The sequence below is a fragment of the Aythya marila genome, assembly GCF_965140915.1.
Source record: "Aythya marila genome assembly, chromosome: 6".
In the NCBI taxonomy this organism is placed as follows: Eukaryota; Metazoa; Chordata; class Aves; order Anseriformes; family Anatidae; genus Aythya; species Aythya marila.
In genome coordinates this window covers 11,224,389-11,245,320 of record NC_139047.1, presented here as the reverse complement: position 1 = coordinate 11,245,320, position 20,932 = coordinate 11,224,389, and the positions used below count along the sequence as shown (strand labels likewise).

Here is a 20,932-nt window from a genome sequence, read left to right as displayed (position 1 = left end):
GAGGTCAGCCATAGGAAGGGTAGGAAAGCCTCTCTTGGAGCCAGAAGACACCCCCTCCAGCAAGTCCTACTGGGGGGAGAGCTGCTGGGGCCCCCTGGGCTTTAGAGCTGCATGGGAGCGAGAGGAGAGGGGAAGGGAGAAGGGTGCCGGAGCAGATGCTCAGGCATGACGGCACTGTACTTTACCTCTGGGCCTGCTTCACCAGTTGGGCCTCGAGATCCAGGTTCACCTGCTGGGCCAGGATCACCCTGGGAGAGAAACGGAGAAGGGTTGAGTGTTTTCTTGGCAAGGCTGGTGATAGGGGCTCCTCCCGAGCCACTCGTCAGGGCACAGCCCTGCTAGCTATGGTCACCAGCCTGCCACTGCTGAGCTTGGAGCCAGGGGAATATCTCCAGCATGTGGCTACGTTGGTCATGTAGGAGAGAGCAAAGCGTGCATGCTGGCAGCATGCAGCACTGACACAGGACGTGGCTCCTTGCCACGTGTCTCAAGCATCCATTAATCTCACACACCCAGGGCATGCACAAGCAGGTGTGCACTGGTGACACAGAGGTCTGCTTACCGGTTCCCCCTTCTCTCCTTTTGTCCCTTGAGCTCCTTTTGGTCCAAGCTCACCCCTTCCTCCCTGTTTGGAGAAGGGAAAAACAGATGCATCAGAGCACATATGGATGCACTCAGGCAGCACAACTGCTGCGAACCCATCATAAACACAGGCCTGCCTGGCCCAGAGGAGCACCCTTTGAACCAGCAGCTCTGTACAGAGCAAATAAATGATGTTTATACAGGCATTAACTGAAGAATAAGGAAGTTTTGCAAAACATATTTCACATTGTTTCCACAGGAGACAAGCTTGGACGATACACCCAGGCTCTGCAGCTGCAGGTTCTGCAGGAAGACCATCTCCTCAGCCACTCACCCCACAGGCTGGGAGGCAACTACTCAGCATTTGGGTCAGGACAAAAGAAATCAAACGCACTCACCTTGGGCCCTGGCTGACCCTTCTCACCCTTGTCACCCTGTGAGGGAAGAGGAATGGATGGGTCAGAAAGAATGGGCTTCACATTTACACCTGAAGTCTGTGATGAGGGGCACAAAGCTAAACAGTAGGCATAACATAGGAGTGGTTGTTGGGGTGGTGGGCACAGCCACCTCCATGTCACTGTGGTCACCTTGGGGTCCCCAGTGCCCCCAATGAGAGGCTGAGGGATCTGTGGCCAGGTTCAACCCCTGTGGAGCAAAGGAAGGATCTCCCTAACACGGGGGTCAGGACTGGGGACAAGGATGGGATGCTGGAACTGGCACTGAAATGCCGCTTCCTCACCCCCCTTCACTTCACTTTCTTGTGGCCCTCAGTTTTCTTCCTCCTTCCCCCTTCGCCCAGGCTGCTCAATTCTGATGTTATCCTCCACTGAAAAAGGCTTCCTCCAATGCTGCTGCAGTGTGCCTGTCTTCACTGGACAAAGCATACATACCTGTGGTCCTCTGGGTCCAGGGTAGCTAAAGCCAGGCCTGCCTCTGTCACCCTTTGGTTAAATAGAGAAAGATCTGTCAGAATTCAAACTTGAGTTACAAACCCTAGCAATGCTGGTGAGACCAGAGCCATTTTCATCCCCTCCCTGGGGAGAAACACCCCCAGGAGCCATCACTTCTGTTCTTGCTCCTGAAACAATGGGAATGGCTGTCCAGAGGGCATGGGGTCCTGGGGCCATGACATGCCCTGGAGCAACCCTGAATCTGTGGAGGGTGAGGGATGCAATCAGAGCTGCTTTGGTTGGAGCAAGACCTAAGTCACTGTCCACAGGGAGGCTCAGGATCAAGCCTTCCTGTTTCTGAGACACATATGTAGGTCAGCAAATTTCTGCAGCAGAAACCGTCTTAAAAAAAAAAAAAAAAAAAAAAAAGAAGACCACACAAAGATACTCTCCTTCAAATACTCAAGTTGCATTCAGGGACTTTACCTTTGGTCCTGGTGGTCCAGCGTCTCCTCTTGGACCCAAGTCTCCAGGGTCCCCACGTGATCCCTGCAGGGCAGAGTTGGGGAGAGTGGGTGAGGACATTTCCTGCAGCTCCCTGCCTGCACCAGGGACCACGCTGGGGAAATGGGCTGCTAAGGCGATGTGAGGTGACCTCCCCCCATCTTCCCCAGCTGTATGATCCTCTCCGGTGCAGTTGTTATGGGAAGATCCTGAAGTGTTTCTCAGCTCAGCTCCGAAAGCAGGGGCTCCTGGGTCCTGCAATTTCTCCTTGCCCCCACTAAGGACTAGCTGGGAGCCCCTGGGCCAGTTTTAGAGCCTCCCCGAGGACAGGTCATGCAGGCATCCCTCAGAGGGGATAATGCAGCCAGCTTATGTTGGCAGGGCCAGCTGTCACTGCAGAGGGAGGGCATGGTCACACGGATGCCCTGGAATGACTTACCGTCTTGCCTGGCTCTCCCACAACACCTGAAGGGCCTCGAGGTCCTGCCAGTCCTTGGTCTCCCTACAAAGCAAAGCAAGAAGCAAGGGGTGAGAATACATAGGAGCAGGTACAAGCAGACCCCTCTGAGTGGTGCACCAGGCTTTGGCACCTCTGGAGGCAGCAGTGTCCTGGCCTCCTATCTGCAGCTCTCACTGCACACAGCCCATCTTGCTCCTTTTGCCAGGGATGTGTGTGAGGAGCAAAGCCTGGCGAGCTGCCTTGGCTGGCAGCAGCACTCTCCCTCCCTCCTGGCTATCGTGAACCCTTGCTCTGTGCTTACCCTTGCTCCTTTGCTTCCAACCTCACCGGGCAGGCCACGAGGACCCTCTAGACCAGGATCTCCCTGTGAGGAAGATAAAGATATTCCTTGTCAGGCATGTCTCCAGCTCTGTCTATGTGTGTGGCAGTCCTCTCTGGAGTGAGGAGGCATAACAATGTTCTCAGATCTTGGCTCAAGAAGCAGTGTCAGGGCAGTGTGCTCTCTAAACACGACTCTTAGGCAGCTTTACTGCCCTTCATCCCCACTCATCTCTGGATCAAGTCCTGGAAGTGGAGGCCATATATGCTGTTTTTGGGGGTCATTGTCACAACTCGTTAAAGGGAGATCAGGCATCAGGCACAGCAGGAGCAGAGCCCACTGGCATCTTCAGTTCCCAGCTCCAGCTTTGGGCATTCATGTCTGGGCAGTAGACCATCATGTGTGTCAGTCCTGTGCATATTGGGCTCATTTGCAATGGTCTAGGCAGTTGCTTTACTCACTCTTTCTCCCTTGGTCCCTGGACTGCCTTTGCTGCCCTTCGTCCCTGGATCTCCACGTCGACCCTTGGAAAACACAGAAAGAGGTCACATAAACAGGATGTCAACATGGACTCCAGCTGAAGTGACACTTGGCTGCCCTGCCTTCTCCCTCCTGACCCAAGAGACATCTCCCTGCCCCCTTAAACAGCCTGTACCTGGCAGCAGGGCAGCAGGGATGCCCATGATGGCACTGCTTGGGGGAGTCTTGCCTTTGGATTTTAGGAAGCCACATACAGACTATTCTTCCAGAAGGGTGGTCACCACAGTGACCACAAACACTCATGGTTCATTCCCTCAAGATTAAATGCTCTGCTTTACTTCCAGCTCATCTGGCTGTGCTTCCCCCTCTGGATGTTGCACAAGGACTCAAGCTGATCTACACCCTCTGGGCTCTGCCATGTGGTGCTGGTGGAGCCGTGCTGTTATGCTGTTTAAGCTCCTTGCCAGATAGAGACCACATGGTGCCAACTGCCAGGACAAACTCAGAGGTTATTTCCCCATGTGCAGACTGGGATGAGCTCCTCACACTGGGGTTTATCAGGAGTGGCAGACAAGGCCATCAGCATCTGCATGACTTTTGGGATGCAGAAAGCAGGGCAGGCAGGCTAAATGAGGTAGTTTTTCAACCTCATGGCTCAGACATCATAGAAATAGGTTTCTGTTTCCTTTCCTGTGGTGGTTCCGCTCGAGTGGGCAGCTGAGCTCCACCACAATGACTCTCTCACTCCCGTTCCTCTTTGAGGAGGATGACTTGTCCAGCAATCATTCATGAACCTGGGTCAGGTTTCACAGCATGCCCACTTTCCAGGGAGCTATTCAGGCACTTACAGGCTCTCCTTTGGGTCCTAGGGGTCCTGGTTCACCTCTTCCTCCTTTGATTCCAGCAGGTCCTTGAGCTCCAGGGTTGCCTGGAATTCCCTGGAAGAAGAAAAAGAAATAGGATTTGTCAGAAGAGCGGTCAAGGTGCACACTATAGCCTTTCTACCTGGGAAGATGGGAAGAGGAGCACAGATGCACAGCTAGAAAGGTAAATCCTTTTAACTCCTTGTGCTTTCCCAGTGCTGGTGGCTAGTTTCCAGAATCATCCGGGTGCACTTGTATTCGGGCCACAGATGTCCCATGACCAGCAGCTGCTGCTTCTCTTGCTCCATGCCACATGGAGCAGTCCCTAGGAGGACACAGGAGACACACGAGTGCTGTGTGAACCTACCGGGCTCCCTTTTTCTCCTGGAGGTCCTGGGGGTCCACTGCGGCCAGGCCGACCAGGATCTCCCTGAAACAAGAGAGCAATGGTCATTGGCTCCTGCATCCAGTGATGGGATCCAAAAGCCAGGCAGTCAGAACCCATCTACTCCATGAGTATTGAAGGATTTAAGAGTAAATACAGGCAGTGGTGTGTAGCTGTTGCCACTGGTGGTCTTTGTCCATACTCTCTGCTGGCCATTCAGAGTACTTGTACCTTTATGCCTTCATCTCCTCTTTCACCTTGGTCTCCTGCATCTCCTGGGTAGCCATCAGGGCCCTAGGGAGAAAAGGGACAAAGAACCATACATACAGTGGCAACAATGTGCATTTTCTCTGCAGAACAAACCAACTCACTGGTAAAGTCATTCTCTAGAGACTGAAACTCAGTTTTTGCTTGCTGCTAGCGCTGATGAGGGGAGCAGCTGCTCCTCTGTATATGGAGAGGAAAGATTCCAGCTTTCCTGCCCATGGAAAGGAGGCACAAAAAAGGCAGGCCTGGGGATCCCAGACCTGGGATCACATCATGCAATAGGTAGGAAAATGGGGCAGTAACCTCTTGTTAGTCATATCTTCCTGCCTGTGCAGCTAGAGCTAGGGCTGCACGCTTGATGTGCTGAACAAAAGAACAAAGCATCCCTACCTTGTCACCACGGTCTCCCTTGCAGCCTGGTGGTCCAATTCGACCCAGCTTGCCCTGGAGAAATAGCATTCAAAAGAAAAAGACAGAAAAGCTGTAAGTGTCTGCAGGGAAAACACAGCTTTTTCCTGTTAACAGTTAGTAATTTTTAACATCACTAGCTGGCCATACCTGAGATCAGTTACAGAATAAATAGTAAGAGTATTCCTTAATTCCTTAAGTAGGAGTGTTGCTGTCTGTGGTGTGCAGAAATAAGTGGAGAAGGAGAAAAGTGTGGGGGCTTTAGAAAGTCTTGAGTGTTGTCCTGGGCTCCTCCTGCAGACGTGTTAAGCTTCTGTTTTACAGCTTCAGCAGGCGTGTTAGAAGTGGGGAGACCTGATATGATCTCACAGATGTACTTGTTGAGGATGTAAGATAATGTACAGAGAAAGACCAATGTGCTGGCCTGTGAGCAAAGCCAGCTGAAACTGTATAAATTTAGGCTAGCCTGTTCTGGTACATTTGCATAGCATGTAAATATGGGGTAGGTCATATCCCTCTGCACTCACCTGAGAAGGGACAGAGGATTTCAGGGATTTTGTTATGAGGTACTTGAATGCAGCTTTAGGGCTTTAACATTAAGAACAAACATTAGCTCAGAGAGAAAATTTCATATTCTTTGAGGAACTGCCTTAGAAACCAAATTTCTGCAAACATTTCTGTGCAAATGTCCTGTAGGGGTCACTAACACTCAAGATGAGCTATCCACACCCAGATCATCCTGCAGCTGGAGGGCACCGTGTTATACATGTACATGTATATCGAGTTCCTGCAGACAGCTTTCTGACTAAGGGATAGTACTCCTGTGACCTGAATGAATGCATCTTCAGCTAGCTCAAATATTTCTACAGGACATGCAGAATAACGTGCAAATCAGTTTTTAGAAACCTCAGTCAGACTGGTATGGAAGGAGCCAAAAACCAAGTGTGGGGGGTGAGAGGAAAGGAACAACCTGTGGGGACAAAGGGACGTAAACAAATAAAACAGCAGTGGTGTTACCGGGTGCACTCCATGCTCTTACCTTCTGTCCATCGGTGCCGTTCCTGCCTGCCAAGCCAGCTGCTCCCTAGGATCAGGGGGAGAAAAGAGGGATCAGGGATGTGTTGACACACTCAAGGGTTTGTAGATGGAACAACGTGCAAGTTAGAAAAGGTGCTCCCTTACCCTCCGTCCATCGGATCCAATCTCACCCTAGGGACAGAAGAGGACAGGAGTCAGCCACGCTCGCTCACCACACCAGCCTGTGCTCCCACAAGCCTTCCTTCCCTCCTTCAGGTGCACAAGGACTGTGGATTCTCAGGCAGCATTTTCTGCAAATGACTCTGAAACCTCCTCGTCTCTCCCTGGCCTCCCACAAGTGGAAGCCAGGACCCCTTTCTCCAGGGAGCTGCTCCCCTCAGTCTCCAGACCCTCTTCTTGTGCCAAGTGCTGTATTCCCCTGGCCTCTCAGGGAGAAGAGAGGTCTGCACCAGCTCAGGATCAACCTGTGCCCGAGCGAGGAATCACTGGGTGCAGTTGCTCCTTCCACACTGGAAGCAGGCTACCCCACTTCCCAAGAAGACAATTTCGCATCAGCATGTCACAGGACTCTGAGCAGTGCCTGAAATCCCTCCCCATTTCTTCAGCTACATACAACGGAGGTTGTTGTTCCCCCCATCACAGCTAAACTCTCTCTCTTTGCAGAAAAAGGTGCCCCCCAGTGCCCAGACATACCATGCAGGCTCTTCTTTCTCACCTTTTCTCCTTTCAGCCCTGGAACACCCTGGAGGAAGATAAAAAGGGAAGAGGGAAGATGCTTTGTTTAGTGCCTGCGACGAGCTGAAGCAAAGGCAGCAGGGCCGGTAGGCACGCAGGGCATCTCGGGTGGGAACGAGCAGGTGGAGGAGAGGAACAGAGCTCTCTGCACCAGCCCAGACTGACATGTGCCTACCGACAGGCAGCAGAAGGATCCCAGTGCTGTTGATACTCTCCAGGGGGAAAGTCTAGCAATAATTCCTGGAGTCACACCAAATGCCAGAAGTAAAGCAGCCAGATTTAAAGCCCCTTAAAGGAGGCCACAGCGGCATTCAAGTGCACAGCTCGGGCTGGCTGGTGGGTGTTTTCTGCTTTCCCCAGGAGAAGGGATGTCAGGGAGTGACATAAAGGGAAGCAATGCCGAGCAGTGGGAAATTAGCCTGAGTCACCCCCTGCTTTACCAAGAATACAATGAATGCAAACCGCTCAGCTTCTGGCTATATGATTCTTACCTTGGGACCAGGGTATCCGATTGGACCTTCAATACCTGGGTCACCCTTAAGGAAAGAAGACACCAAGTGTTACCTCAAGCAAGGCACAGATGCAACCCCAGCGGGCACCAGGACTGCGCTCCTTACTGCGATGGAGGGGTAGTTTTACAACTCACCTGCTGTCCCTTCATACCAGGGGAGCCTGGTTCACCCATGCTTCCCTTTGCACCCTAAGGGAAAAACAAACCACAGGTCAGGACTTGGTGATGACTGGGGAAAAAAGTCAACTTCTGGTAGCATCAGGTTCCTACAGACCTTGGGGCAGCTGCATGGGGGTGGGAAAACACAGCCTGGCTCCACAGAGCTTGGAGCTCTGTTGGGGTGTGGGTAGAGTGAGACCCTGCATACAAGAGGGCTCTGCTGTGGGCAGTGGGAGAATTGGAAACAATTTCTGCCTTGCTCTTCTTGTCTCTGCACAGCTTCTCAGGTGCTGAAGGTCCTTGCCTGAGGGCTGATGCTCGGATGTCTCTTTGCACGCATTGGTCCCTTGGCCCTGGCATGGACATGAGGAGACCCTGGTGCTGGCTGCATGCTCCTTTCAGCGCGGCCCTGCAGTCTCCCAGGGTCAAGTCAGATGCTGGGCAACTATTTCCTATGTGGGAGCTCTATCTGAGGCCTGAGACCTGTCTGTGCCCACTTGAGGTGAGATCTAAAGGGCTCTGCAGTGTCTGCAATGGTCACTGGTATTATTCTTCTAACGGGTTAGAGTAACCTACCTTCTGCCCTCGGAATCCCTTGGGACCAGGAGGACCTGTGATCTCCAGGCAGCTCATCTTGTAGCACTGAAATACACCAAATTAAACACAAAGTGTAGCCTTCTGTTGCACGTTCTCAGCCACCCAGAGCATGCACTCTCCACGCCTCTCCCCCTGACTGCAGCAGTAAAAGCTACCACGGGCTCCAGCTGGGTCAGAGCTGAGGCAGCAAAAAGCACGTTGAAAAATTCTGCCCATGTGTTAGAAGTTGCCACAAGCACATTCATTACGGCTTTGGCTCTGGGTCCAAGCTCAAAGAACAGGACTTGCTAAGTGTCAGCCATGGGGTTGTGGGCTTGCTCTTAGGAGCACCACTCTGCACACTCCTCTCCTGTCCACATGGCTGGGCAGGAACTCTAGCTTGCAGAACACCTATAAAACATGCCTTCAAGTACAACATAATGAAATGAGTCTCTTCAATAGACTTGTAGTCATTGCCATGAGGGAAATCACAGGTGAGGGGAAGGCAGAAGGTGAACAGTTCAGCATGCCATTTCAACTACTGGGTAAAGGGATGGGTCCCCACGCTCCACACCGGTCCCCAAGTGGGCAGAGCCCCGCTCCATGCAGCTCAATGCAAAATCAGGCCCGCTCCTTCGGGGTACAAGCTGGTCTTCATTAGCAAGCAAGGCAACTAAAACTATGAAATGGAATGCAGATGCTGCTCACTCACCTCGGCATAGGCTTCATGTTTCTGCAAAGGAGAAAACAGGATAAACAGAATCAGTTAAGGCAGTCAGCTCTGAGAGAACAACTGCATCAAACTCTTGGCAATGCATGTGATGGTTGATGGTAGGGGAAAGGAGGTGATTACAGTCCTATAGCTTTAAACATAGCCTAGGCAGAGTCCCCCATTGATAGAGCCTCACAAATGGGGCCCCAGGGACCATTCCAGCAGTGGGCAGGAGGCACAGGGAGCCTCACAAATCCCAGTGCTGCCTCTTCCTCCATGTGCCCCCAGGTGGGGCATGGGTCTGGCTTGAGCAGCAGCCAGGGCTTGGATGGATCCTGCCTAGGGGAGCAGAGACACAAAACAAGGGGCCCTGGATAGGCATCTAGCCAGAGAAAACATACATGCTCAAACATACATGACCCCTTCGTGTTGAAAGGACATAAAAAAAGGAAGATGAGCAAAATGATTTTCCCAGGTAGGGGAGCTCTCTAGAGCCTCACCATGAGGTGACCCACCCCAGCGACACCTCCACTCGTCACCCCTCTCTGGTGGATCCCCCATTACATTCTGCTCTTGGGGCAGCACAGGTCAGTGTCCCTCACCATCGCTTTGATTATCCTCTCAATAGTGTTCTCGTCGATGGTCAGGGCGTTCTTCTGTGTGATGCTGTAGTTGCTGCGGTACAGGTCATGCGGTGGGCTGGCAATCTCCCGAAGTCCATGCTCATAGACATCCTCACTGGGGGCCACGACGAAGAGCTTGATCCCCATGTCACGCGCCCTCTCAGCTTGCATCTTCATCCCCCCACAGGGACTGCCAGTGACGTGGCCATCAGTGATGACCACCGCAAACTTCACATCACGGGCCGTCTGGGTCTGGAACTGCTGTGTCATGTTGGAGATAGCACAGTCTGTGAAGGTGCCCCGGCCAAGGTACTGAATAGCAGCCAGCTTGGTGAGGTATGTGTCTTTGCTTCTTGTTAAAGGGCTGTAAATTTCCACCACATCTGAGTAATGAAGTCCTCCAAACATCCAAGTGATGGAGACTTGGTTCTGGTAGACCTCATTCTCCAGTTTTTCAATGAACTGAGGGATGAACTGCTTTATTTGTTCCACAAGGCTCTGGATTGGCACAGTCTGCAGAGCAATACTCTCTGAGGTGTCAATGATGAAGTACACACTGATGGGGCAGTCCGTCTTTTCTGCATGGAGACAATTTTTCAGAATTTGTCACAGCAGTTTATGCAATGCGGAACCCCCTTCATTATTCCCCGGAAAGCTGGACCGAGGAGATTAGAGCAGATAGAGTTGTGAAGAGAGCAAACATCAGCACAGGGCATGAGGTTCAGCTTCCTCCAACGGTGCTGCAACTCTAATCAGGAGTTATTTCTAACTAGACTGGAGGAAATGAGGATGCTGAGGACTAAATGCCAGGTTTGAACTAAGAAGAGCAGGGACATGACTTTTGCTCTCCTGGACAATAGATGAATGCCCTGCCCACTAAGTTGCTGTTGCTCTCTCTGGTTTAAAAACATTTTCAAAAGGATTATAGTGAGATATATAAGTGAGATACGGGAAAAAGCACAAGCCCCATCTACCGCTACCAGTATCTGTGTTCAGGTCAGAAGACTCCAATGTCAAGGACTTCAGATCTGCTCCTTACTGAATCAACCTTGAAAACATTTTTTTTTTTTTTTGTAAATGTCTGTCTGGATGCCTAAATCATCTCTTCCACATTGCAGCTAGGAAGTGCTGAAATTGCAAAATTCAAAATGGGCTGTTTTCTGACATTAGAGATGTATCTGAGTTCTGAAGACTCATCGGTATTTAGCACTGCATTGGCTGGGAGCAGCCACCACTGGCAGAGCTCAGCTCTTCTACTTCTGCACTGCACTCAAGATAAGAAATGGGAGTTTCAGTGCAGGACAGGGTTCCCTACAGAAAGACAGATGACTGTTCCAGGGTGCTGCCCAGGTGTGCAAAAGGGGCAGGAGAAGTATAATGTGCCATTGTAAGTTCCTTGTGAGAAGGCTCTACAGCTGAGCATGGCTGTTGCTTTAAGATTGCTGCCTACAAAGGAGATGGACACCCAAATTATTCAGTTAATACCTGTACAGGAGGCAACAGGCTCCTCTTCCAACTGAGCATGGAGAGAAACTAGAGCCAAACAAAGAAGAGTGGAAAAAAACGCTTGTCGGAACATCTCAGCAGTTCCTCTGGGCGTTTAGATGCCTGCAGGAAAACAAGTTACATGTTAAAGACAATACACCAACTCCTAGCTCTGACAGAAAGACATAAAGCCAGACAATGCTTACTGTTAACTCTGTGTGAAAAATATGACCTCTCCATCACCGTAATGCATCACTGGGCCCGTTACTATAGATATTTATACGGACTTGAAAGCTAAGCAATTCAAATATTTGCTGGTGCAAACAGTGCAAATGATTTAGAAATGCTTGGCCTTCTCTGTCTAAGGGAAAAGATCAGGTGGTGGAACTGCTGACTGTGTTGGGATCTTCTGATTTCATAGTTCCTATCCTGTCACCCTGTGGGTGTAACCATCCACACTTTCTTCATCTATTCAGCCAGACCACAAGTGAAGGCACGCAGCAGGTCCTTTCCATTTCCAACTTGTCATGTGAGTGTGGTGATGCCTGAGTATACCAAAAGGGTACAAAATCCCTCTCTTTGAACCCATGGACAAAGGAGTGAATAAAGAAGCATTAGAAGGAAAACACAGCTTCAGCATTCAACACATTGCTGGGCCTCTGAAGTCCAACTGCACATGGGAATATGTTTTTTGTAGGGTTACAATAACCTAAGCAGCAGCAAAGTTGGAGATCTAGTCTGAAAAGTTCTTGGGAATGTATATAGGTGTTCAGAGGACCCACGGGTTTGAAATGACATTCACAGAGAAAATACAAGTGACAGTAATCGACAGTAAGGAACATGGTGGAACAGTCAATGCTCAGCTTTATGTCTAGAGGACAATTGTACTGATTAGCATGTCAGCTTCACAGTACACAGACCAGACACCTACTTTTCTGTTTTTTTTTGCTTTGCTGCTGACTTAGTTGCAGGGAAAACAGCATTACCTGATGACTACAGTTAGCTCAGCATCCTTGGCAGTTCCTTAGCTCTCTCCATGTGGCTAGTCAGCAGTTATTCTCTGGTTGGACACACTCCATCCTAGTTTACAGAATCATATGATTCCGCAATCTTGTTTATACTGGAAAGACTAGTTACTATCAGTGCCACCAGTATCCTTACAATACAGACAGCCTTCCTCCTTGCTAAGGCTCGTGCTAAGGCTTATGCTAACAAGCCTGCAAGAGCCATTGCTGAGGCTGGATTTTAGACTGGGGAAGAAGACACTTCCATGCTCTTTGGAGAGCTCCTGGAGAGGGGACAAGAAGCACAGATATAAGGAGTACCTTATAGCTTCAAGGAGTACCAACTTGAGGTGCTTCACAGACATAGATAAGAAAAACCCTCTGATGGTAAGGGACCTCTCATGTGCCTCCAGCTTAGCACCTAAATGTCTCTGTCAATAATTTTGGCCATGTGTCCTTCTCCTTTCCCTCAAGAGAGGTTACAAAGCTGTTTCCAAAGAGACCCAGCTGTGGCCTCATAAAGTCCACATTTAGGTCAGCGTAGCTTGGTTTTCATTGTGCTGCATGGAACAGAATAGGTATTGTAACGATAAAATACTTTAATGCTAAGGGGGTATTTTAATAAGATCAAGCTTTCTCTCTCTAAGTTTACTACAGGCCTTCTGCATCCTGTTCATTCCCCACAAAGCAGAGCTTCAGGAGGTCCTGATCCCTTGGAAGACATGATATGGCTTCAGACAGCACCATTTTAGAGCCAGTCTTCAGTGACTGCTCAGGAAGCTGGAGACGACAGCTTTTGGAGAGGCTGGGAGTACTGGAGGCTTTGGCCAAGTGTCTGACTCACGGATCACAGCACCCTGGGTTTAACCACCTCCCTTCCTCCTGCCATGTGTGCGTGGGTGAGAAAGGCTCCGTGCAGAAGAGCTGCTCTGCAGGCAGGACCACGTAGCTGGAGGGTGCAGCTAAATTGCATGGACAACCAGGCCTAGCTCTGGCACGGGCCTGCCTGTGCCCACAGCCCTTGGGACTTTGGACTGCATCCATGAAGCACTGTAGCCTTTGCCTCTACACAGAGATGTGAGGCAGAAAAACTGTAGCTCAAAGCACCAGGCACACTTCACTCCTTTGTCATCCTGTAGCACACAGTCTCCTTTATTCTGCTCCATCGCGTGCAGGCTCCTTCTTAGGGACCACAGCCCTTCACCCACAGCATGTGCTGCCCTGCCCAACATTCCAGTGCCTCCAGCTACCCCTGTGGCTCTCCTTCTTGCCTTGCCCACATGAGGGCCAGGCACAGCTCAGCAGTGCCAGCTGCTGTGTGTGAGCAGGGGACAGGGGCTGCAGCATGCTCCATCCTTCCCCACCCAGTGATCCCAGTGACTGGGAGCATGTGGGCAAGGCTGCTACAGCCTCTCTCCCCATCTGAAGGGTCTCTAGAACTGGGGTAGGGAATGCTTCTTATTCTGTCCTGCGTGCTATGAGGGTGGTTCTGCTGCAAATCCTGTAATATTTGACATTTTCCTCAAAGCCCCACCTCCTGTTGTGAAATGCTTGGACGGGAATCTCAGATTTCACATTTTCTGGACGTTGAAGAAAAATTTTGAACATTGAAAAAAAAAAAAAAAGATCATGCAAATTGGGAGCTCCTTATGCCTGAATACTTGGTTCTGGCCATGCTCTTCCTCCTTGACTTCCTTTCTCTCTCTGCCAGAGTAGGACCACGACATTGTAGGAGCACGTCCTTACAAGGATTTCTCTTGAAATCTTCTTCTGACAGTATTTGTATTGTTAAGTGATGCATCACTTTCCCCAGGAGAAAGAAAAACACGGGGAATCTTAAGCAATGGTTTGGGGTCATCTGAGCAGATTTTGAGGGCATTAGGCTGTGCTGCACCATCCTCCCTGCATTAGGGGCTGTGCTCCTACCTGTTACCTCTGGTGCTCAGCAGAAACAAACAAGGCCTTTGCTGCTCCCACATTCACGCTCCAGGAGACGTGGCTGTTACCAAGATCATTGCAAAAATATATGGAGTTATTTAGATAAAGCCCTGCAAGAATTGTGGTCTCGCATGAGGTCCTGAGTCCTCTACTCGTGGGTTCCTCTTCTGACCCTGAGTAACTGAATCAAATGCAGCATTATGGCAAACAAATGACTTGCAATGACTTTTGAGTGTGCAAATTACTTTTCACTTAGTTGCATGCCCACAGCAGATTATCAGACTGATCAGATATTAATGCTCTATAAAGGCCATCTCATGTGTCTGGCAGATCCATGGCCTGTCTTCTACACATTAAAATTTTTGAAGTTCCTCTTGGTGCATGGTGTATTTCTCCTTCAAAACCACAACTCCTATTATAGCCGAGCAAATTTTCCCCATATTTACATGAATTTTGTTGCTCTACTCTAAGCTAACTCTGTCTGTCCGCAATGAGCTGGTTTATGGACACACAAAGTGTTTTTCTCTCAAGGAAGGAAGAATTGTATTAATTATGTCATATGCAGAATTTAGGTTGAAACTGAACTTCTGCTTCAGTCCCAGTTTCTTTCACGACCATGATCAGTGGGCAGTGCCCGTGGTGTTATCCATACATGCAATGTGCAGGCAGCATTTTGCTCCTCTCGGATGTTCGCTAAGTAAAATAAAACCAAAAGAAATGTGTCTCATTTGGAATAAACGCATTTGTCACAGTGTCCACTCAAATGAGTCCCACAGTTTTAGGGTCTCCTCTGCCATCAATTTGGAAGCTTTCCCCACAGCTGCAGGTAGTCTAAGCTCTTTTACAGCTCTCCTACTGCAATTACAGTGGGACATATACAGGAGAAAGCACACAGACAGGAGGCCAGCACCATAGGAAGGCTGGGAGGAGCCAGTCTCCACCCGGGTGTAAGAGCAGGCTCCTCTGCAGGACCGTCTTGGTGATTGCAGCCGCACCCGCAGCCACGACTGAAATGCTGGAGCTCCAGCTCTTGCAACCAGAACTGAGCACACAGCTCAATTTACAGTCCTTGTACAGACCCCAACAACCACCAACATCCCCTTAGGTAGCAGACCAACGAAGCAAGCACAACACATGCATGCTCCAACTAGCTTGGGAGTAACTAACGTTCTCCTTCGGAACAGAGAGGAGCCTGTGCTGATGAAAACCACCATAACCGGGGGACACAGATCACAGGCTAGTCTAATCTGGAATCTGTATCTTTATCGCCGAATATCCAAAAATCAAGGAGGAGTCGTATCGCAGATCAGTTGCTCTGCTTCACAGCTGCAGAAAAATACCAAGCCGCTACCACTGCAGTCACTTCACTCAGCTGTAGTTGATGATTTCAACTAAATTGTCCCAGGGAAAATAATCAGTTCTACAGGTCCCCATAGAGCGATTTTCTAGACCTCTGGCCCTGGCTGCTGAGAGTCTGTGGCTCACAAGACCTGTACCTTGAATAAACTCCTGAATTGGAAAAGTGCCCGAGATATCCAAAAGTTGAAAGCCACATGGAAATAAGTATTGTTTTACAGCAGGTACTATCTAAACACAATGTGTCTGAAAAATTAGTAGCTTGTTGGAGAGTCCCTGGGCAGCAGCAATTGCAGTGGAACCCAGAAGGGCATGGGCTTGGATTTCAGAAGCTCCGGTTTGCAGCTGGAAAACCGTCAGTAGCCATGCAAACGCTATAAAAGGAGAGGAAAATCCTGCCTACCTGGAAAACGGGTTCATCAAAATTTCTCCAAAAAGCCTCAGAAGTGTCAGCAAAAAGACTCCGCGGAACTGCTTGTATCAAGAAGGCTTCTGCATCCCTGGAGGGGAGGGGTTGCTCCCTGGTTTTGGGTGCCCGGGGTGTGTATGGTGAGGGGAGCAGAGAGGAGCAGCTGGGAGCAGCTGAGCCTCCTCCAGCCGAGTTCCTCTATTCCCTCTCAGGCAGGAAACTACCCTCTATATTCCCCCGCCTTCTAAACCGTGTCAGGCAGCCCCTCGTTTGCAGTAGCTGGAGATATCCACGGAGAGTCACTGTGGGTCTACCAACACCCCAGGACAGTCTCCTCCACCAATCTGCTGCTGGGGTGGGGTGAGGCCGCTTGTGTTTGGAGCTGAAGGAATTTTTTAAAACAAGCTGGAAGAGTCTCATTTTTCCATGATGAGAGTCCCCTTTTCATGGCTGGCATTGCTGCCCCACATACTTATACCATCAAATAGTGTTCCTCTTTTTTTCCCCTTCCTCCTCCTCTTCCCATCCTAGTAACGTGTCCTGAGTGGAACAAATAAGTCAAGAACATTTCAAAAAAGAGTAACTTGCATCTTACCCTTCGCAAATAGCCAAGACTTACTTAGAGACATCCAAGTCTCCATGTCTGCGTATTGCTTCTTTCTATTCATTCTTTTTTTTTTTTTTTTTTTTTTTTTTTTTAATTTCACGAGTAATTTTTTAGCTCTACTAAATGAAAGATGGGGGAAATATCCAACGAAAACAGGGAGAACAGTAAGGACTTCAAGGAACGTGGCCATTATCCTCTGAACCATGACTTTCTGTCTTCAAACTTTGAGCAACGTGAACCCACAATGGGGAAACCAAAGCTAACTCTCATTTACCTCTACTCCCATGTAGTGACAGAAGGGAAAGACTTGTCTCAGGAGATCTTCTCAGAGTAAGCTGCTAACCCACTAGTCCTCATCCACAGGAACAAGTTGCTCAGGAAACTCGATTGTGTTTGTGAAAAATATCTGAACAGTCAATTGAAAATAATAAACCTGATTCTGTGTAGCTGCTTGTGCTTAAAAAGGTACATTTCTGGAGTATCTTCTGTGTCAGCATCTTCATCAGGAAGACTCAAGCAATGCCTATAGGAACCACAGCCATAAGTGAGAATTGTGCATGCCACTTTCCCTGTTTGTCTCAAAGCACCTTGACACAATCATTGGATTCATTCTGGAATCATTCTGGAACAAAGGGACACTGAAGAATAAGCTTACCTGAGAAAAAAAAGACATTTCTTACAGATTCCTTGGAACACCAAAGAAGGATTTCATGGGCCATCCCATTCCAGGAAGCCTGCTGCAGCTCCAGATTGGAGGGCCAATTTCCCCTTTGAGCATCTTTAGTGAAGAGCAGGGTTCCAGCTGCTGTTAACAGTGGTTAACTGAATAGCACAGGAGGTGTCCAAGCAACGCATTCACCTTGCAGTAATCCAGTGCACATTGTGTATCATGCCATTTCTTTTCCTCATTTTGCTGCTGTGTCCAAGCTCTGTTGTGTCTGCAAGTACAAATCAATGTTGCTTCTTATCCATGAAATAATCCTAAGACTTAGAGTTAATCCTTCAAATCCTAGAAATATGTCTATTTCTAGGTGTATCTGTCCCTGCAGAAGCTCTTTCTTCAGCAAGAATGCCAAAAATGTAAAAAGGAGGCAGGCACAGGCACAGACCTCTGTACCTCCCTCTTCTTCCTCACTGACTTGTGGACATTGACTTTTGTGTGTAGTTCCTTGACCAAAGGACCTATTGGTTGTTGACTTCCTTTGTACACTTCATGAACTTTTTAATGTCAAGCCAAAACCTTTTTCTGCAGCTTGACATGATATACTACCTTGTTCCCATGAGTATTCTTGTATATCTTACAAAACCACCTCATATCACATACTTTTCAACTAAAAGGCTAATTTGTGTCTTTCTCACCTACCTAGGTATCCATTTTGATTTTTTTTTAAGGAATATTATCTTCACACCTATGGCATGGCTGGCCATATCTGGTCAGTACATGTATTAAGATATGGTGTTCTAACATACAAGAACAATGAAGGTTTAGTATGTCTTGTTTACACAGAAACTCAGAAAAAGTAACCTCAAAATGGAACACTTTTTTCTTTTTTTTTTTTTCCTTTTTTTTTTTTTTTTTTTTCCTGTGTTTGTTGGGCTTTTTATAATCTTCTTTTACAACTAGCTGAATTAAATGCCCAAGCTAGTTCTCTGTCATTGAGTTTTTGTTCTTCTGATTGTCATTAGAATGTAGGAAGCACTAGATGAAAAAGAACACGGAGCATTAACTTTTTGAGACAATATCAACATTGTTTTTCTTTAATCTTCCTTTTTTTGAAAGGAAAATAAAGAAGGGCAAAGACTTTTTTTTCTATGCTCAGTGATCCTTTTTTGTACATAGTGCTTGCTTCTGTATGGAGGTCTGTCCAGGTGAAGAATCACTCCCCTTCACTCAGGAGAACCTCATCCACTATCTCTAACTTTTCTGTGGCTTCTGTTCCTAATCCAAGATAGCGTCTCAGTATTTATTTATTTATTTTTTCTCTTTACAGTGGAATTGCAAATCTCATGGAAACATATATATATACACATATGTATATTTATATATAAATATATATATATTTTTTTTGCACAGAATGTGCATTGATGTGGATTAGTTGCTCGTCCCCTATATATCTGACATAGATACTATTATTATTGCTCACAGCGAATGCTGCATATTGAACAGACATTTAGTATTCAAACATATTTAAAATGGAGGGACAGGAAATGTGAGAAGATGAAGACCAGAAAGAGAAGAAAAAAACTGATCGATTTTCTGCTCTCCTCTGTGACTGCATAGAGTTTGAAGCAAAGGAGTCAGTCAGACACAGATGGCTATTTTTTCATTTACATCCCCTTGTATCACCAACCACGGGACTTGTCGACCCCCATGGCCACACTCCCACACTTGTAGGCTTAAATGTGATACATGTGTATAGTTGTTATTTTCTAAACTGCATAGCTGCTATTTTTTTTTTTTTTTTTTTTACATCTGAGTTGTAGCCCCCAGTAAAATGCAGACTTTTGGTTTTAAACCACATAAATCTGAAACAAATTCATGTGACTGGTGTGGCTCTCTGGAAAAATAACTACTGTAGTTCCTTTGTGCCCTGACTGTCTGCAACTCCATCTACCCTTCATGTGTTTCTGAGGTTATATATTGGTCTCCAAGAGTCTTGTTTTCTAAATATGTTAAGAAGACCAAAGATGAGTCCAAGATTTTTTAAGTTCTTAGTGAAAAAATGAACACTGGTTTTCAAATATTTTTAATTATGCTGTTGATAATCTCAGCATTTTCATTGACTAGAAACCAGACAGTGGAATTTACACCCTTTTATAGCTTCCATTCTCTGAAAATTCTTGTTTCGTAAATCAATTTGTACATGTACAGGTAATGTGTTTGTATGCCTAGCCCAAACAGGTAAAACCTTGCTCTTCTGAGGCTTGGGGTTGTAATTCTGATGTTTACCTTGCTCTCTTCCCTCACGATCTTAAGTTCTACAGTCTTGTAGACCCTGCAGACAAGGCTGCCTTCAGCCTTCACATCCTCATCCAGTTCTTACGTGTGTTCAAGTAGCAGGTCCAAAAGAGCATCTCCCCTAGTCAGTTCATTGACAACCTCCAACCCCAAATTGCCTTTGAACAATTGAAGAAACCTCTTGTAAGAGTTATGCCCAGCCACGTTGCCCTCCCAGCAGATAATGAGGTGGTTAAATTCAGTCTTGAGTACCTGGGCCTGTGTCTGTAAGGATTCCTCCGGGTTCCTAAGGAAAGCTTCATCCTCTTCTTCTGCAGCAGACACCTTTGACAACATCACCCGTGCATTTACAGACACTGCTGTGCCTGCTTCATGGCCCAGTCAGCAATGACCTAACACACTCATGCATCTGTAAAAAGGGTACAAACCTGAGCAACAGCCCCCACTCTTCTTGCTGGTCTTGAATTGCAGTAAAATGAGACATAAAGGACAATCTTTTCAAAGGAAAAGCAAACGTTAATTTGACTCTGTGTTCTATCAGCATTTCCTGGGATTTAAGCCATTAAACCAACTGCTCCAGGATGTTTAGAAAGTCATCATGAACATAAAAGTGCAATCTGAGGCTTTGCATACTTTTTCCTATTTTAATATTCTGGTGTTATCTTTTAAGTCCCCTATGCTATTGCAATTCTTATTTACTTAACACCCAGTTTTTATACACAGCATTTGTGTGCCCATAATTTTTTGTTTACTAGCACATAAAGAAGTACTGTTTGGAGTTTCCAGGAACTTGTTTTAAACAGCTTTGAGGATTTCCCAACCTACAGCATTACTGAAGCCTTGCCAGGTGCAGACCCAGGTCTATGACCATGTATTTTTCCATTAGAGCTCAAGATCCCCATAGGATGATATCCCAGAGACTCTGCATTGTTTGGACAAGGCAGTGCAAAAAGGAGCAGCCAGAATGGGAGGTGTTGGTTCCTCCTCTGGTCCTATACTGCACAAGTTCCAGAGGACCTTACAGGAGACACCCTTAAAGCCACCAGCAGGGCACTGATGTGTTCCAGTTTTTGTTGCCATCTCCTGTATCAGGGTAACATTGACGCGGACTGCCAGCAGGACTGCAGGCCTCGTGTCTAGCTGTGCTCAGGCAGCGTTGGTTTCCAGACCACGGTTAATCAACTTCCTGAAGTGCTTGTTTATGCTTCACTTGTGCAGAGACCCTTGCTCCAAGTTTTATTTCCTCGCTGCTCAAGATCTCATTTCCTGTGATCAGGTTAAGAAGTCTGTCTCAAATAAACTGCAGCGCTTCTCCAGAACTCCTATGGCAAGTTATACTTGCTGCACATTTCCTTTGAATTCTTGACCATTTTGAAATGGAGACCATACTTGTAAACTTGTTACTACTTCACCTTCAGAGTCAGACATCAGGCACATTTTCTACAGTCACCCTTTCTACAGTGTCCTAATGGCTCACCACTTCTGTCTCCTAACAACTCTAACACCAACCCTAATCCCTAACATCAACCCCCTAACACCAATGTCGCTAATAGTCACGTCTGTCTCCACTGAACAGCCAGGCAGGTTTGCAGCGATAGGTCACAGACACAGGCAAGTACCACCTAGGATGACACCTCCACTTTCACAAGCAGGGCAGTCTTC

The 20,932-nt window shown here is 47.8% G+C and overlaps 1 protein-coding gene across 2 annotated transcripts in view; it reads right to left on the bottom strand.

Moving 5' to 3' along the window:
* The window catches only part of COL6A2 (collagen type VI alpha 2 chain), a 28,464-nt gene extending 12,573 nt beyond the window's left edge, over window positions 1-15,891 (bottom strand). For both annotated transcript variants that reach the window (XM_082763426.1, XM_082763427.1), the window contains exons 1-22: window positions 15,699-15,891; window positions 10,998-11,120; window positions 9,492-10,090; window positions 8,890-8,910; window positions 8,178-8,243; window positions 7,578-7,631; window positions 7,423-7,467; window positions 6,912-6,938; window positions 6,341-6,367; window positions 6,198-6,242; window positions 5,141-5,194; window positions 4,715-4,777; window positions 4,466-4,528; window positions 4,084-4,173; window positions 3,217-3,279; window positions 2,738-2,800; window positions 2,416-2,478; window positions 1,959-2,021; window positions 1,473-1,523; window positions 981-1,016; window positions 563-625; window positions 186-248 (exon numbers count right to left, since the gene is read on the bottom strand). In XM_082763426.1, the coding sequence (XP_082619552.1) occupies window positions 186-248; window positions 563-625; window positions 981-1,016; window positions 1,473-1,523; window positions 1,959-2,021; window positions 2,416-2,478; window positions 2,738-2,800; window positions 3,217-3,279; window positions 4,084-4,173; window positions 4,466-4,528; window positions 4,715-4,777; window positions 5,141-5,194; window positions 6,198-6,242; window positions 6,341-6,367; window positions 6,912-6,938; window positions 7,423-7,467; window positions 7,578-7,631; window positions 8,178-8,243; window positions 8,890-8,910; window positions 9,492-10,090; window positions 10,998-11,091 (1,713 nt within the window). In that variant the 5' untranslated portion in view covers window positions 11,092-11,120; window positions 15,699-15,891. The remainder of the gene's footprint in view (window positions 1-185; window positions 249-562; window positions 626-980; window positions 1,017-1,472; window positions 1,524-1,958; window positions 2,022-2,415; window positions 2,479-2,737; window positions 2,801-3,216; window positions 3,280-4,083; window positions 4,174-4,465; window positions 4,529-4,714; window positions 4,778-5,140; window positions 5,195-6,197; window positions 6,243-6,340; window positions 6,368-6,911; window positions 6,939-7,422; window positions 7,468-7,577; window positions 7,632-8,177; window positions 8,244-8,889; window positions 8,911-9,491; window positions 10,091-10,997; window positions 11,121-15,698) is intronic.
* Window positions 15,892-20,932: the final 5,041 nt, after the last annotated feature.